General features: G+C 35.2%; 1 protein-coding gene across 2 annotated transcripts in view; it reads right to left on the reverse strand.

Annotated features, from left to right (window-relative positions):
- The window catches only part of LOC149778682 (ras-related protein Rab-14), a 40,112-nt gene that overhangs the window by 12,478 nt on the left and 7,929 nt on the right, over positions 1-19,705 (reverse strand). For both annotated transcript variants that reach the window (XM_089939494.1, XM_089939493.1), the window contains exons 2-8: positions 19,377-19,504; positions 14,928-14,973; positions 13,725-13,856; positions 11,240-11,306; positions 7,547-7,634; positions 3,265-3,295; positions 2,052-2,120 (exon numbers count right to left, since the gene is read on the reverse strand). In XM_089939494.1, the coding sequence (XP_089795620.1) occupies positions 2,052-2,120; positions 3,265-3,295; positions 7,547-7,634; positions 11,240-11,306; positions 13,725-13,856; positions 14,928-14,973; positions 19,377-19,482 (539 nt within the window). In that variant the 5' untranslated portion in view covers positions 19,483-19,504. The remainder of the gene's footprint in view (positions 1-2,051; positions 2,121-3,264; positions 3,296-7,546; positions 7,635-11,239; positions 11,307-13,724; positions 13,857-14,927; positions 14,974-19,376; positions 19,505-19,705) is intronic.

The raw sequence follows: 19,705 nt of genomic DNA on the forward strand, positions 1-19,705 counted from the left end.
GATGCAAGATTGATGAGGTCGTTGATCCAAGATTTCTCACTTCTGAGTGGTGCAATGAGAATAAGGTGACAGTCTGATCCTCTTGCTTTCCGTATCACTTTTGGAATCAGAGGTGTTGGAGGGTAGGCATAAGCATCCAGGTCATTCCTGTCAATTGACAGAGCGTTGACTGCCCAAGCTTTTGGGTTTGGGACAGGAGAGACAAAGGTTGGGAGTTTGGTATTCCACCTTATCACAATAAGGTCCACCAATGGTCATTCACAGATCAGAGTGAAAAATGAGGCATGGAGAGACCATTCCATCTGTATTCGTTGACTGTTCCATGACAAAGAATCAGCTAGTACATTCAGGTGTCCTGGATATGGCAAATGTGTACTTGGTTTCTCCTTGTCATTTAAGTTATGTCACTACTGTAGAGTTGTCAAACAGAATGAGGATTCCTGTGCCATTTAAACATTCCTGCCACCAGTGAAAGGCTTCCACAATGGCCTTCATCTCAAGAATATTGACATGCAGATCATGCATTCCTGGGGAGACCATGCACCACTGGATTTCTGTAAGGATGGTAGTAGGTCAGTGCCCCAGCCTTCCATGTTTGCATCTGTACAGATTGTAATCTTAGGCAGTTGTACTTGCAGATGAATACTTGCTGTGAGCGAAGTTAGGTTGCCCCAAGTCTGCAGACAGTGCCTCAAATGTGTGCAGATGGTGAGGGGTTGGTCCAGTGGGCAAACTTTGGGCATCCATTGGGACAGAAGAATCATTTGCAATGGACGCATAAAAAGGTGACCTACAAGCCCAGTACGTAAAGAAATTCCTCTGCAGATTGAGTCTTCCTCAAGAGTAAAGAAGCCACCATGGTGCAGAGTTTCAATGCAGAGGAACATGAACACGAACTAAACTTGCCTGTGTACTGAACTCCATACCTAGTGACAAAATCACTCAGATAGTACTAGGTTGGACTTGTCCAAGTCGACAAGACTGGTAAGAAGTGTAACAAGGGTTATCATGTCATATTTAGATATAACTCACCTGGTGTTTTTGCAGTATATCATCCAGGTAACTTCATGTTGCCATCACAGAAATGGTCCAGACATGTGCCATGACTTGGTTCATGAGATGAGTGAAGACCCAGGGAAGTGCCCTGAATTTGTATTCGATGTCATTATAAGCGAATTGCAGGAAATTCCTGGAAGACTAGTGAAGATGGACATCAAGGTAAGCATCTTTTAACTCAACAGTGAAGTTAAAATCTCCCTCTTTGATGACATTCAAAATGCACTGTGGCGTTTCCATTGCAAACCATGGGGCATGAATGAAATTACTGAGGTTGATGACTGGACACAGAGCGCCTTTTGCTGTTGGAACCAAGAAAAGTCTGGAATAAAAAACCCCCGAGAACATTTTGTTTTCAACAAGTTCTACTGTCCTTTTCTGGAGAAGGTTGTTTATTTCTTGCTGCAAGGTACTGCCTTTGAATGGGTCTGATGGGATGTTAACAGGAAAGAGGAAGAGAAGGAGTGTGGAAAGTGATGCACAATTCCTTGGAAAACCACTTGTTGAATCCATGAATCATCGTGGCAAATCTCAGCCCATTCGGCAGCAAAGAACTGGAGCCTTCCTCTGACCATTATGTGTAAAGGGTGGGTTAGAGATGACGTGTCATTTTTTTAGTGGAGGAAGACGTCAAGAGGCGAAACATTGGAATGTACGATATGACCCTCTCAGTCTTTTATCTGCTTTGGTTTGCTAGGACTGTAGATTTCACTGGGTGGAGTTCCAGTATGACCATTTTCCAAAGGTTGTATCCTACTTGTGGCTCTTGAGTCCCATTCTTAATTCCCCATAATATCCCTGTATCAATGCTGTGGCTGCGCAGGAGGGAAATTGGTCTCCTTGGTGGCGTGTTTGAAGTACCTCCATAACGCCAAGCTGCAAGCAAGCAAGTGTAGGGTGGGAGGGATACATGTTAATTTAGTTTGATAGCGGACACCATAAAATCACTTATTTATGTTATTACTAGAAACTGCATTGACAAATTTCTGACTTACCTCCCATCCTGTATATTTTGGTATATTTTCTTGGCTGTGTCTAAAAAGGCATCTTCTACATTATCGCCACTAAAAAAATACATTAAATGGTATAAAACATCTGACAAAAATGCACAGACAAGAAAAAATAAAAAATAAAAATTCTTCAAATCCAACATCATCTAAACATTATATCCATATCATACCCAATGATATCAATAGCATATAAATATAATATCCAATGATATCCATATCATATCCAATGATATTCAAATCATATCCAATGATATCAACATCATCATCAATGATATCCATGTCATTTCCAAAGATATATATATTCAATTTAATCCAATCTAGTCACTGGATACGGGAGTGTCTTTATCTTTGAAAAAGATTAATTTTAGCAATCAGTACAACAAACAACATCATCCCATTGTTTCCATTACTAAATAACAAGGAAGCCTGGGAGTACATGTAAAGCCCCACACTCAAAATATTGTTGACAGCTTTGTGTCACTAACCCAGTAAAAAAAAGGTGAGTGTGTGTGTTGCAGAAAAAAATTGTGTTAACTTTATTATGCAGTACCCATGGAGCTGGTAGAATCCTGAATGAGCTTAGAGAACAATGAAAACAGTGAACAAAAAAACTAACCAAAACCAAGAAAAAACTGTTGATGCCTCTGAAATGAAAACTTATTCGTCATCTACACATGCATACAATTACATTTACCAAATTTCTTTTGTTTTTATTTATCTCAAGTTCGTTTTGCCTAATTGTACAAGCAAAGTTTTCATCCCAACATAGTCAGAAAGTTTAAAAAAATGTGAATACAATTTGAAAATGGATATCATGGCATGAAAAAATTAAACAGGTTATCAATATACGAATCCACACATTCAAGCAAAATTGTATTGTCTATCTTAAGTAGTTTATGTTCAATCATGCTAACATATCAAATTAACTTCACTGCAAAATGAAGAGGCTATTATATCAAGTTAATTTCATAACTAAAGGCTATTCAGCATACATTTTTATCACTGTTGGGTTTGCACACTGACTCCCTTTAAAACCAACCCCACCCTTTTAAAAGTGAAAACCCCAAATGTAATAATTTGACAGATATGCTTCTAGGTATGAAATCACTAATACTCAATATCTGACATCATTCACAAGAATGTGTAAGTGGAATATTTATTGTATTTATTTTTTCTTAGTAATCAATTAAAAACTTACGTTTTGGCACTACATTCCAAGAACATTAAACCTGAAGAAAAAACAAACAAAAAACATAAAAAATACAAATAAGTCAAATAAGCATAGCTTAAAAATAGAAAGAAAACTCTCTGACTTCTGTCTAGACTAGGTCTAAAATTTCACACCCAACATAATTGAAAAAAATATCTTCCTTCAGGTCTTTAAAAGTGATGTATTATGCTTTCTAGCTAAACTCTCCTCAAAGCTTTTACTCCATTCAATTATAGTCTATTGCTGTAATACTCTGCTTGTTTTTACCAAAGTTTTATAGAATTAAAGCCATCATTACAATCTTGAGAGATCTATTAATGACAATTCTGACTGGACCCAGTCTTAGTTCTTTATGTATATTACAAAATCCAATTAGAATGTGGCTGATTTGACTATTATTTCAATCTTCAGATTTATTTATGACAATTATGACTGCACTGTATGTTAGTTCTCTTGACATGTTATGATGTTCAATTAGAACGTGACTGTGTCATCTAGAAATTTACACCAGTTTCAAACTTCACCAATTTTGTTACAGTTCTGACTGGACTCTATGTGACTTCTTTTGGTAATTTAGCTCCAATTAGAATGAGGCACAATGAACTAGTGTTGTTCCAATATCAATTATAATCGATCATCAGTTGGTTGTGTGAACCAATAAGATTGTGGAACTCCTTAATCAACGGTGGAAAGGGATACTACTACTTTTAAGTTGCATGCAAAACACAAAGGTTAGTAAAACTCTTGTGTAAATGGTAAGCTATATAAGGCTTTGAATCCACTACAGTCAATCTGAATGATTTGTTCCCTTCATAACTTATAAAACCACACTATACTAAGTAGGTGCAAACGTTCATAATTAGGAACTTACAGTCATTATTACATGATTTTGCTGCTAAATTGTTGAGTTAATAACTTTAAACAAATTCTGATGAGTTGTTTCAGTTTAAATGAACTTTGTTGTATTGTAAAATATGTTCTTCTATAATTTAAATGATTGACAAATCACTCATGAATGAAAGGGTTCGTGGGATTGCAAGCTTTTCAGTTACATAAAACTGATCAGCCATAAAAAGTTGCTTTTATTTAACAAAGTTATATAAAAAAAGATAACACAATAGAAAATATTTAAAATATTTTTTTCAGGTTAAACTGTGCATGTTATTAAAAGATATTAGTCCAGTACATTTATTAACATTTTGAACACTTGAGCAAAGATACAACTGTAAAAGAAACAAAAATTAAAATTTGCTCTTAATAACCAATATAAGCAATTATCAGTCAGCTAAGTGGAACTGATTATCAATTTTGAATTTCTGACTGATTGCCATTGCTACAATGAACTACTCTATATACCTGCTTGCAAATCAGATCCAGCTGCAAATAAAAAACACCCTGATTTGCTCTAGCATCTCAAGACCTAAGCTGTTCACTCCACTGCACTGTCCTAACTGCATAGATCTACTACTACATTTTGCAATGGTGAATCTGAATCTGTATCATTTGGGGTTTGATCTGACCTATATACTTGTACTCAAGGCAATGTAAAAAACTGACATATTTTATGTTAATGACATCAATAATGTGCTGCATCACAGCAAAAGAAATCAGCATTTCCATAAACTTTATAAAAATTATTTACGTTTTGCACCAAAACCATACCAGACTAGATAACAACACATCCCCACTGCTAATAAAGTTGTTAGTGGACTGCTCTGCAGAAACAAATAGGTCAAAATTAAAAGACATGAAAACTTTACAAAATTCTGAAGAAAAAAAACGCTATAATTGCCAGAAAAATGAAACCACGTGTTATAAAAATGCATACCAAATTTCATATATAAAAATGCATACTAAATTTCACATATTTCATTTGTGACTACCTCAAGCAGTTTTTGCTGAATCATGTTCACAAGGTTTTACCTTAAAACGTACAAGTTCCAAAAGTTCAAACGCATGTTAAATTTTTTTTAAAGCTATTTTAATGGCATGAAAATCTAACCAGATCCTTCCAGTATAAAACCCAAATTCAATATTTTGAGCTTCATATGTCACTGATGATGAGAAAATATTACGCAGAACTGAAACATGCAGCCCTTGGATTGGTCAGGACGTTTTTATTTTCATTTAGAGAAAAACAGAAATATGCCTATTAAATTTCATTTGTCAACCTCATGTGGTTGAGAAAGCTTAACAGTAGCTTCTCATGGGTCGGTGGTTCATTCTGGGGTTTTTCCCCCACCATTATTACTGGCCGCCATGTATAGCCTATTGTGTGCTGAAAAATGACGTTAAACCCTACAAAAACAACAACAACCTCATGTGGTTTTAATTCACATGCTACAAAGGTTTTTATGAAAAAATTTAAAATGTGTAAAAAAATGTTTTAAAAGAACCAAACAAAAAAAAGGAGAAAAATTCTTATTAAGTCATCTACATAAATAATACAAATATGGCTTCCAATTGTCACACATCTTTCTCAAGAAGCTTTGGCACAATCAAGCTTAAACAGTATAAAATATATTGTGGCCATATGGGATCCTGAAGCAGCACCATTTCCATTTAGGACCAACTAGACCACAGGCTGAACGCACATGCAATTTTCATGGCAATCCTCCAAGTAGTTTAAGAGGAATAGCAATAAAAAACTTGTGCTAAGGGACAGATGGACAACAGATAACAGGCCAACCCACTCTTCTGATCTACGACAAGTAGAACTAAATAGAGACCTTTTACTCACACAACTAATATTGTTCATTTTGTTTATTGAAAATTTTTCTGACCGAAATGTAACAGAAAGATGGTTGAAACAGACAAACAGGAGACTGAAGAAAGGTATTAAGAAGAGGCCCATGTGGGACTGACTTCACTCACCTACCTTACATTAACAGTTTAACTTTCCCACAACAGGCTTATGTAATATTGTAAGAACACAGGTAAACTATAACCCAAACTTGATGCCATGTTGATCTGACCTATTTTAATATATCACGATAAAAATGTGTTTTAAAGATAATGGTAAAAGCAATAAGTAGTCACTTGCTCAAAGTTGAAGTTAACCAGGATCTTGATGATATAAATCCATTTACCAAGTTTTATGGAATTTGGATGATAAATATAGTCTCTAAATCTAGACAGGTTATAAATTTACCCAATCAGATGCAACAGATTTCATAAATACACCCTATATTATGAAGTTTGATGAAAATCATACAAAAAATATGACTTCAAGAGTGCCCTCAAGCTCAGCCAATCAAATTCAAGATCACCTCATTAATATGCATGGATCCTGTTCATTTCGATCATGATAATATAAGCCCTTATTCCAGTTTTGATCCAAATTGGATCAGAATTATTACTAGCTCATCCATTCCGATGCAAGATAACTCTGCTAATATGCATGGATCATGCTCATTATTATTATTGTTATGTTCTTGAGGGCGTAATCATATACTTCAAGTTTGATCAAATTCAGGTCAGAAATATGACCTCCAGACTGGTAAGAAACTCAGCCAATCTGATGCAAGATTAACTCATTATCATACGTGATCATACTTGGATCCAGCTCATTATAAAACCCATCGATGATGTTGATGATGTAAGCCCATATTTCAAATTTGACCAGACAGATCCAGAAGTGTAAGAAGCTCAGTCAAATCAGATGGTAGATTACATAATTAAAAAGTGTGGATCTAGCTTATTACTAAACTAGTTTTAGATCTTAACGATATAAACATTTCAAGTTTGATAGCACGCATCCCTTGAAGGGACTGATTTGATAAACAGGAGTCCCTTGAAGGGACTGATTTGATAAACAGGAGTCCCTTGAAGGGACTGATTTGATAAACAGAAGTCCCTTGGAGGGACTGATGCTCTACTGGCCAAAAAGAAATTCTCAGTTATTAAAAATAAGACCAGTTCTTCCTTTAAAATGGTGAGTATTGCAAGCATCTCTGATATTCTTCTGCAATAAAAAGATTCTGAAATTAGCTGTTGTGGTGGACATTGTGGATATCAGGTTGGCACCATTTTCATTTAGGACCAACAAAACTTCATTCAAGACCTGATATGTAATTCAATTTGTATTATTTGTTGTCTTTTCTTAATGATTATATGTTATGTATCTTGCATTTACCTTGTCCAATAATAATGAGAATCTTAGCTATGACAATGATAGCTCCATCTCCAATAATGTCAGACAAGTGATACATGTTCACCTTACTTACACAGATGAGACAAAATAAGAAACGACAATGTTTCAAAATCTCACCATTTTCATCTGCAAACTGCTTTGCTTCTTCATATGTTACGTCTCTCTGTGCTTCTAAATCTGACTTATTTCCAATCAAAAATATAACCTGTAATAGACGATAAAACATTAGCTGTATAGAGAATTAGTGGAAAGATTACCAAATGAGGCAGAATAAAAATATTGTTTCCTGTAACAGGCTGGAAAATTGTTGGGTTGGAAGGTAGTGTTTTTTTTTTTAAATTGAATATTTTATATGAATTTTTACATTCTCTATTTGTTCTGAACTGAGGAAGTAAGGAGTATTTAAATGGTCAATAATAAACATCTGAATCACCCCACCCCCACAACAAAAATTCTGGATACCTGGTGTGAAAATTTCCAGAAACAATGTTCACTCAAAAATACTGCATTAGAAAATCAAGAGTCCCAAAATGGGACTGATGCTATACCAGCAAATGTTTTTTTTTCTTCTCCAAATGTTCAAGATAAGACCATTTCTTCCGTTTAACTGCTGAGTATTGGAACCATCTCTGATATCTCTGAGCAATAACAAGCCATACTGGACATAATATAGGCACCAGTTTCATTCAGGACCAACTACATGTTAATAGAAGTATTTGGGTGAAAACCCAATGTGAATATGATCTTCCATTCAAGAGGAGTAGCAATGACAAGACTGTCAAAATGAATTTTCAAGTGGCCATATTGGATGTTAGATCAGAACCATTTCCATTTAGGACCAATTAGTCATCATAATAAGGTCTTTTGGGGAAAAATGCCAGCATGACCATCCATGCCGAAAGAGTAGCAATAAGATTTTCAACTTGCTGACATAACGAGGGTCAGATAAATACCATTATAATTTAGATATCATAAAAGTCTTCAGAGTAAATTCCATATCAATATCACTTTCTACAAACTAATAATAACAAGATTTTCAAGATGGTGGTCACTTTGAACGTTTTTTCAGCACTATTTTCATTTGGATCCAACCTGATACCTCTAGAACTCTTTTGGTGAAAACTCCATGTCAATATGACTTTTCATTTGGGAGGAAGAGTTGGCAATTAGAAGATTTTCAAGCTGATAGTCATGGCAGCCATATTGGACATCATATCAGTATGATTTTCATTTAGGCTGATGGTGGTGTTGTTGGGTTTAATGCCAGTTTTCAGCACATGATAGGCTATACATGGCAGCCAGTATATCTAGAAGAAGAACCTGGGAAGAACCAATCACTCAAGAGAAACTAGTGACAAGCTCAATCACATAACCACTTTCGCAGAGACTGGGATTCAAGCCCACATGAACTCAGGTGAGATGTCAGTGAGCACCTTAGACCATTCAGCCACCTGGGGCTCTGATTTTCATTTAGGACCAACTTGGCACCATAAAAAGTCTTTGCTGAAAACAACAAGCTGAAATGACCATCCGTTAAGAAGGAGCATCGATAACAATATTTTCAGGATGGCAGCCATTTTGGATATCAGATCAGCACAATTTGTATTTAAAAGCGTGCAGAACCTACATATTTTCTGGTGCAAACCCTATGCTACTGTGACTTTCCATTCATGAGGAGTTGCAATGACAAGATTTAAAAAACTGCTGATATGGTAATGTCTTTTCGATACTCTAGCTCCAAAGTAAGATTTTTCACTAACTCTGCTTATGTCTCACTTTCTTAAATCACTTCTTCTCATAGTGGTATTTTGATCAAATAAATGTATTTACTTCATAATTGTATGTTTAGATTATTTATTGACTTGATCTGAACCCTTATAAGGCTATATATAGCTATGCTCAAGGTATTTTGAATAATGTGTTTTTAAGGAGAACTGCATGTTAACATTTTTGGATATACCATCAATATTAGATATTTATGTTTCTGTTTACTTTTTCCACTCATAAACCTTAAGATATTATACCAAAAGCCGATTAAAAATTGAAATCACAATTTAAATTTGCAGATTTTAGGAATTTGCAAACATGTTAAAAATACAAAACACTTTTTAAAATAAAATAGATTAAATAAATTTGTGATATCTCTACAGTTCTTCAAGTGAATTCAGAAGACAGTGATAACTTATATCCTGCTGTTATTCCTATTAAGGATAATATGGCAGTAAATCGTCCCCAATTGTACATTAGAATTCACCTTGCACTGATTTACTCGGAATTTTTTTATAACTCATGTGAATCAAAGAATATAAATCAATTACCATTCACTGTTTAAACTGCACTTCTTCTACAGGTAAACTGAGTAGTAAATAAAATACCCAGGCAATACATTAAAACACTCCTCATGAATAAGACAGAGTTAATCAGTGTTTATAAGTCAAGAGATTTCTGCTAACACTCACCAAATGAATATTCCATAAGTCTCGTGCTAGTGATCAGACCTATTAAAATTACATACCTAGGGTTTGAAAAGTTATGAATTTGTTATATGGTGTGCCGATTTCGGTCAAAAAGATGACATACATTTGCAGTGTAATAATTTTTTAGTTTTCAAAAGGACGTCAGTTCGGTTCTGATTACATGCACGTCTCACTCAGTTCAAAGCTCAATTTCAGTAAAAATGTTCAGCTGAAATTCTCACTTTTAACACTTTTCTAGCTCCAAGAATTTGATGCAATTAACAGCTTTATAATAAATTGCCATCGCTATCATCAGCCAGTAGGCCTATTTGCTGAACTGAATCATCTATTTCAACTTTGCTAGGATTCGGCTTTGAGGATTGACCCATTAGCCCATATTTTAAACGTGCATTTGTAAAACTTCTCTATGCATGGTTTGAACTACGACAGAATGTCTTGTCTAGGACCCAATGTGACAATTAAACTTAATGAAGGGAAAGCGTGTTAATGACATCATGTGAAAGGGAACAACAAAATTTTAATACTTTTCCCTGACTTTTTTTTAGTAATTTTTTAATTTTTCCAGACTGTTTCAAGGCTCAGAAAAGCAATTTTCAAATTTAAGACTTTTTCCAGAATTCCAGACCCACACAGGAAACCTGTACTATTTACCCCTTATTAGCCCCCATGCAAAATTAATATGAACTTTAAATGAGCCAACAGATGACCGATTTCACACTAAGGTGAACATAGCTGAAATCAAGGTTAGACAATTTCAATATAAATTTTAAGGCTTATGCTAGAGGAAGAGGGAATCAATTATGAATTGATTGGATTAACGTCCGATTCAAATTTCAGCATTTTTTTGACTGTCCATCAACATGCATGTGATTCTACCACTGCATAGGCCATCTACCACACATACTGTGTTATAGTTACAAAGTATTGACTTAAAACAAAAATAATCAGTATATTTGAGTATTCTCCCCATATTATAGTAACGTGGGAACGAGTCTACTGGAGACCAAAATCATATCGGTGCAAAGATTGTGGTATTTAGGTTACGAGTGCTGACACATGTGCACAACAAACTGTTAACTGATTACCTTGTAATCAGGAGATCTGATGCCTGGATGATTTATAAAGTGTTATAAGTAATAAAGAGATCAAAGGCAGTTCATGCAGGCTTTTAATACAAACTGACTGACCTCTGCTTTGTGCATTGTTAAATTATTAATGTGTAACTCAAGACACCAAAAGAGGAAAACTCAATTAAGCTGATACACGTTTACTTCAGTTTACGCTGTACGGTGTAATCAGTTTTAATCTGTTGATGATGACAGCTAATACTTACAGTATTGGGGTTTGTTAAATTCCTAGCATCAGTTAACCAGCTACTTAAATGGTTGTATGTACTTCGTCTGAAAATGAAAAAGAAAATTATAGAACTATGCCAATTAGCAAACATTTTTCCAATAAGATCCAATACAATTATATGAAATTACAAAGATGGTGAAAATCTAAGTTATTTTTTCAACCCATGTGTAACAAGAGGCCCAGGTGAGGATGAATTCACTCCCCAGCTGATATCTGCCTAATAACCAAATGCAAGAGCAGCTGACCAAAAACTCCACAGAAATTTCTTCTGTTAAAAAAAATAATTGTTTCAAGGTTTGTCATGTCTTTGTTCCTTCATTCATATCTGTTGTCACATCAACTGCCAAATGTTTAAAGTCTTCCATGCAAGGAATTTTGTCGTTTTTTTTAAACTCCCCCCCCACCAACCGGTCCAACTCTATTAAGCATCATCTGTAAAAACAATCAGAGCTCTTCATGTCAGCTGCCTTCGATCAAATTTGACCAGATTCTGTTGAACAGACTTCAATAAGTTATTTTAAGGGTTTCAGCAAATACAAGATTGGCACCATATCTTTAAGGACCAAGAAGATATTGAAAGAAATCTTTTGATGACAACCCCACCCCATGACAATAAGGCCATCCATCCAGGAGGAATCAGACAGCAAGGTTTTCAGGATGGTTAAGATGGAGGCAAACGATACGAGCCATGACATTATTTTTATCATGGACCAACATGAAACTGTAAGAAGCCTTCTGATGAAAACCCTGTGTCGATATGACTTTCTATTTAGAAGTACTACAGGATTTTCAAGATGGTTGCTATAATGGATGTCAACTCAACACTACTTTCATTTGGAACCAACTAGACAGCTTAAAACAAGTTAGAACCTTGTGTCAATATGACCATCCCTTCAGGTTGAGCAGCAATAAACTTTTCAAAATGCCCACCAAGGCAGTTGCATTTTATATCACATCAGCACCTTTTTTATTTAAATGCAACTAGTTATTAAAAAAAGTCTTTAAGTGAAAATCCAATGTCAATATAACCATCTGTTCAGGAGCTCCATTAGGTGGCGCTCACCAGATAATATGTACTTTTGAGAGAGTGACGTATGTAAGGTGAAGTAGTTCACATTTAAAACATGCACAGTGGAGAGAATGTTTGCATACCTCTATGTTACATTAATGTAATGTGGATGATATTTCTTTTGGATATTGTACTTTTGGAAATTTTACATGATTTAAGCACACTGCTAACTAAAATGACTGCTCCCTTGTGTTAAAAAATCAGTCTGAATTAGTCTAAAGTACACTATACATAGCAGCTATTAAAATAGGGAAAATGAATTTTGCCAGACTAGACAATACCAGCTTCTGAAAGTGCAATGAATGAATTACCAAATATATAAAATGTAAAAAAAGTTATCAGCTCTTTTTTATACAATTTACCTCTGAAGTTCAGGAAGTGAAAATGACCAAGTAGAGCTAGCACTTTTTTGAAAGATGCACATTTGAAGTAAGGCCAAGCTGTATACTCTATAACCCATAGTACACCCATCAATCATACACCAAAATAAAGGGAATTAAAGGTTCTTTGCATTATACCTAAGATATACAAGGTCTTTTTTAAATAGCTAGTATAACCAGTGAGGAAAGCCGGGGACATTCTTTTTCTTTAAAATCCTAACCCTATGCAAAATGCAAAACTGTATAGCGCCACCTTACCAATTTCAAGATGGCCCCCAGGGTGGCCATATTGGATTTCAGACTGGCACCATTTTCATTTAGGACTGACTAGACTTCATAACAAAACCTGGACTCAAGACATATAATACAACCATTCAATCTGGAGTAGCAAACAAAACAATTTTCAAAAATGAACACTGTCAGTCATACTAGATGTTAGAAGAGCACAATTTTCATTCAGCACCAACCTAACATCCAAAACCATCCATTTACAAGTAGTAGCAATCAAATTTTCAAAACGGCTGCCATGGTGACCAGACTGATTATCAGATGCAGAGTTTGGTTTGATATGGTTTGGTCTGATGTTGTATAGCACACACGACATACGCGAGTTATTTAGTGCCAAGAAAACTGGAGTAAAAGTGCCTTGTGCAGGGAGAAACAGCAGCAGATGCTGATCCAGAGGTAGATTTGGAATTTAAAACCATCCATTTACAAGTATTAGCAATCAGATTTTCAAAATGGCTGCCATAGTGGCTAGGCTTAATTTTTGAGTACCATTTTCTTTAGGACCAACTGCATTTTTTGAGACAACTATGTCTGTAAAGTTTGGTGGCAATCCTCCCAACAGTTCAGGAGTAGCAATGACAACCTTGGGCTAAAAGATGCAGTACAACTGACAATGGACAAATGAAACTTGTATAAGCTATGACCAGTAGAGTTAGCAAATTTGAAATAAGTTGTGTCATGGATATTAATCTTTCTACATCTATGTATGACACTGTAACACTTACCTTGTAATATCGTAGACCATTAATGCACCTGCAGCCCCTCTGTAGTAACTCCGTGTCACTGCTCTGAATCTTTCCTGGCCAGCTGTGTCCCAAATCTGAAGCTTAATTTTTTGCCCAGACACCTCTATTATCCTGTAAATATACAGTTTCAAGCATTCATTATACAACCACACAAAACAATGGAAAAGTTTAATGAGTTGAGGTGTCTTGGGCTTTGAAGGGGTACATTAAATACCAGATCAAACGTAAAATTAATGACAAGATTAGTGCTTTGATGTTCATGTTTTTAGCATTTGCATTCACATATAATTCATTTGGACACAAGATGAATAATTACGGAGCATCCATTTCCTCTATTCATTGGCAATAAAACAGGTTCCATGTTCCATGAGTTGGGTTTGGTTTGGTTCGGTCTGATTTCTATGGCACAGTAACAAGGTAGGTTATTTAATGTACTTTATGCAGGGAAACAACACATCTGCCAATGCTAGGATTTGAACCTGCACCCTTTTACATATAAAATGAATCTAACTGTATTGTGTTCTTTTGTTGTACTATGTCTATAACATTCATCTTGAGACAAAGAATTAAACTGAATGCAGGAACAAAACAATTTAATCTTATTCCAAAAATCTTATCCTGTTACATTATCATCATTAATGGAGTCAAATAAATGGACCATACTAGGTCAAAATTTGACAAAAATTATAATGGGGCAAAATAAAATACAATATACATGTGTGCCAAACACCTCTATTAACATTAAGGTCTTTATTTAGGAACAGAACCTGTTACAGCCGCATAGTAAACATCATGCTGGCACAAATTAAACTGAACCTTTTTCCTTCTTAATGGATCTTTGGTAGCTCAGATAGTATAGCACTGGACGCATTCAATGGCTGCAGGTTTGATACTAGCCTATCCCAGCCCAGATTGGCTTCACTGTCATGTCCTGGGGAAAGGAATCTAACTCGCATTCTTCAGCATGATAATGCAAATAATATGCTAAAAATGTAGTTAAAAACCAATCCAACAACAACATTAATCCAATGAACACAGGGAAAGTTCAAATGAATTATTCTTACATTTAAATGTCAAATGTATTTTTAACTATTATGGTAGATCTGGCAAATTATTAATTCTAACAAGTTTGCTACTTACAAGTTGTTTGCATTTATTCTAATTTTTTATGGACATCCTTACCTTGTTCCAAACTCGACCCCTATTGTGTGTGGGCAATCAGCCATAACTACAAAATGAAAATAAAAAGTCAATAACAATATAAAATTAACATGGTGGAAACAAAAATCTCCTGGTACATGGTAACGTGTGCCATGTAGATGATTCTGATATTGTAAAATTACATAGAAACTGCTTTATCAAAGCCACAACTAATTAGGCCTGATTTCTCAGGCATTTTCTTGTTAGGGATCTAGGCAGAATTCAAACACCCCCACAACATAATATCAGAGCATAATGATGCTGCAAATTTATAGACTGTGGTTTATATAAAAGATCATACAGGTGTACTTCACTTACTACTTGGCTTGGTGTTGTTGGCTGCATTTGCTCTCTTTAATGTTGAATGCTCTGACGAAAAGACACTATAAGGGGTTGATGCAGACAGGTTTTTAATTTGTGCTCATACTGGATGTAGACTTGTTTAACCATTCAAGTGATCAACTTGTATCCATTTGTATTCTTTATTTTGGGTATTTACAGCTGTTAAATGAAATTAAATACCATTTCATGTCTTCTGACAAAACACAAACAGTGGTCCTAGCCTGCTTGAGTGCTAAACACCACTATCTGAAACCCATGCTCATATATCCTGGCAAATGATTTCTTGTACAATCTGCTAAAAGACTTAATGAAGCATTCTTAGGTTAATGGAAATTGGATGGACTAACACGGAACTATTTTATACTTGGCTAAGGGACATGTTTATCCGAGAAGCAAATGAGTGTGGGGTGAAGAAGCCAGTGGTTTGTTATAGAGATGGATGTTCAACACATTTTTCATCCACTGTTAGTGATCTATAGGGTTTTATTATACTGCCTTTTTTGAGCATGAATCACACTAAATACAACCTTGTGACTTATTTCACTTCCCTCATAATGTTTAACCTACCACTCTAATAACCATAAGGAATTGTAACACTATTGCAATTCTGCACTTTTCAGTTGTAGCCATGATCTCAATTCCACTGGCAACAATTTGCTAGATTCTTTTATCACCTGATGCTGCCTGTGCTGTAATCTCATTGTTTTTCAAGATCATCCATAATCCTGTTTAACCAATCACTGCAAGCGCGATGTGACCCAACACGATGTTTCAAAATGTCCCAATAAGCCCATGTTTCTCTTCCAAACACAGTCACTAATTGATCAATAACACAGGCATATTCATTGATGTGCTGATTGTTACATTGTATTGCTGATCAGGGTTCTCAACAGATTTCAAAACTGACGAGTCATTTAACCATTGACTCCAAAATACCAAGTCAAAGTAAAAATCTCAGGAGTCATTTGTTTTTGACAACTGTGTGCTCCTAGTCCTAGTTAGGTTATTCATTATTTGTGGAGAAGCTAATGTTTAAGATTTATTGTCTCATGCTAAATTAAGAACATTCAGAGTTGCCTACCCTTCCAATGAAAAATACTAAGGTTGGACAAGAAATATAGTGAGATAGTTGCTTTAAATTGAAAGATAATTAAAAATAGCACCATTATAGACACACCTTATTTATTAATGAATAAGATGTCCATTTTTTCGTTAATGCTGCATTCTTCTGGCTATATGTTAATCTGAGTTCAACTGTAAATATCTAATTGCTCCTTGCAGTCCAACAGTATAAATATCTACTTGTTAAGAGCTCTAATGTATGTACCCTTCTTTTCAGCTCAGATGCACCGTGGCTGTCTTTTGTAGCAATAAACACTATTTTCCTTTAACACCGTAACAGACTCAGCAATTTTAGCTCCTAACTGTGATCTAATAAATTCAGTATGGTTTTTCCTTATATCAAAAAACACCTTTCACATGCAGCATTACTGTGAGGAATGGTCAATATTCTCAGCATGACATATGGTAAATACTTGTACTCAAGATTTTCATTTGAGTCTCTTTTTAATTAACTTACTCTACTGTTCATTCATTGTCCGTTTCTAATTCTTGTAGTTCTGACAAGTCATCAACCTAGTATTCAATAAATTCAAGTTCAACTGAATCTGTTTTACACTCATGTTGCATAAGTGATAGATACCTTTCTATAAAGCACTGAACAGACCGATATTTTGCTTGCTCTTTCTTTTCAGTTCATCTTCTACAGGAAACTTAGTTTTGGCACAAGTACAAGCAGTAGTGAAATAGCTTCCTGCACTGCTGAAAAATCTTTTAATGTGCTCTCTGACATCTAATTTTATTTCTTTTCATATAATCCCTTGCCTCAGAACCAATAACAGCTCAGAGTAATCTTTTTGCTGTGTGCAATAACCAGCTCAGAATAATCTTTTTGCTGTGTGCTATCACTAAATGGAACCTAAAGTACAGTCTTATCCTTCATGGAAGCTAGCTTCATAAATCTAATTAATAAATTTCTCACCAAATCATGCAAAATATATTTTTAATTGATGAATCAGCTCTGAAGCAGTAAGATAACTTTGTAAAATACTGGAATTGTATGTTTTAAGAACATTTTCACAAACAACATGCTCACATGATCTGCCCCACTTATTTGTTTATTATGCTCCACAATGAATTCACTAAAGAGAATTTATGCATTCATAATAGCAATATCTAAGTTGGCGAATTCCTTTTGTGGCTCAAAGAATGATGAAATCTTCTTTGACGAACTCTGCAAGGCAGCTAAATCCTTGTGTTTGCTTGTAGAAACATGGTTTCTTTTACAATCGTCCTTCCCTCCGCATGCTACGCTATGTTGACTGCATATATTACAAAAGGCAATGGTTTCACCTTTTTATGATCTTTAGATAACAGGGAAAAGTTGAGTGTATTATGGATTGAACTTCTGTGCCCAGTGTTTTCATGTAATCTTTCTTGGTGGCTCATCATCGAAGTCAGTTTTATGAGCACGTTTTTGTCCTTTGGTGCCATATTTGGTTACACTAATATCGGCAGTTGGAGCATCCTCTGCCTTTTCTGTCAAGTCGCAACTGAAACTTTAGATGTAATTCATTGCCACTGAGTACAATATTCAGAGGTACTTTCATTCACATCATGATACAATATGGCAGCGGAAGTAAAAGGTCACAATGGGAACAACTTCAGTCTTTGAGGTTGTAACATATGTGTAACTGATGTGTATTTCTACGTTGTCTTCTGAGACTTTTTCACAACATCACGGAAGTGGAATACTGGATCCAAACTAAACAACTAATTCCTTAACGGAATTTACAATTTTTACTGAAATTTGTAAGGGAAAGAAGGACAATCGTAAGGCTTAAGTTACCCTTGAAAGTTGTGAGGCTTATGCCAATATCATAAGGGTAGGCAACTCTGGAGCAATACTTGTACAGTATTCTGTAAGAAACATACAAGCAGACAGTGAGACACACTGCCATTACTGAATTTTTGTAGTATTTCTCATTCTGATATTGTATGACTGGCAGATTGTTTCCAAGACCAAGAGAGAAAAGAAAATACACTTCACTGAGCCACTGCAATTCAACAGTTCACATATACATTTAATGTAACAAAAGTTTCCATATCATTGTTCAATCTCATATCCATTCTAAAGCATGAAATATATCACTGAGTGTTATGTTCACTAAATTCGTACTGAACTCACATGGGGAAATATTTTCCACAATTTTGTCTAATTCATTACAATTGTACGGGAAACCACGTGAATACTGATATTCGATCAAAAGATAATTCAATCAAGTTAAACCATATTCCCTCTTCCCCTATCATAAACATCAAAGAGTATCTCAAAACAATGTAACCACAATTCAATTATGCACAGCTAAGTGTGATACCAGCAAAGTGTAAAATCTGTCCAATTCATCTCAACTTTACATGTGTGTGCTATATTGGCTGATAATATGTAAACAGTTGCCTCTGGTGGTCCAAATCAACATCCATTATAAAAGCGTATGGAATTTCCATAGGGCAGAATAGGTCAAATTTAAATTCCAACAGTAAACACTCAAGGATATGCATCCATTGAGGACCTTAGTTGATACAGACTTTTGTTCATGCATACTCATGAAAACTGAGGAAATCTCAGCAAAGGCAGCCATGGGTCATACAGGAGCAAAATGGATTGTTGCCCATGGCTTGCAACAATGAGATCTGGACAGCTACTTACCAAAAAATTGCAGCCTAAAAATTAGCATACTTTTACCTGGTGTCGGGGGTCCAGGGATTTACTCCAGCACACTAGCTAGCTGTATTAATCAACTGATCACTAAAATCAACTGCTTTACAGAATCAGCCTACTACAAACTTTTTAGACGGGTTCTGCTTTAGAATGCTTTGCTCCTGAACAAACAGGAAATGACAGGATTCTTAAGAAGACACAAACATAACATCAGTAATAATTTGTGGATAACTACACTTACATACTGCCATGACAGACATTCAAATATTTTGTATTTTATATGTATAAGAAGTAATTCTAATACTTACATTTCTTTTCTGTAAACTGATGTAATAGACAGGACTTTCCCACTCCCATATCTCCAATAATTATGTACTTGAAAATATATGAATAATTGTAAGGTCCTGCAGCCATCTTGGTGGCAGCTTTGATGGATCTATAAAAAGATAAAAGAAAAAAAAAAAAGTGTAACCTTGCCAATATTCATGGATTTTCCACAAAAAAACAAAAGTGCATCTCAAACATTTTCTGGTTCAATAATGTGTTTTCATCAATTCTGAAGAAACAAACCAATATGAGAACCAAAGTAATTAACACTGGGCAGCAACCAGTGATGTTTATAGTTTTCTCAGAAACC

The sequence above is a fragment of the Sinohyriopsis cumingii genome, chromosome 17 (assembly GCF_028554795.1).
Source record: "Sinohyriopsis cumingii isolate HCF-2022 chromosome 17, ASM2855479v2, whole genome shotgun sequence".
In the NCBI taxonomy this organism is placed as follows: Eukaryota; Metazoa; Mollusca; class Bivalvia; order Unionida; family Unionidae; genus Sinohyriopsis; species Sinohyriopsis cumingii.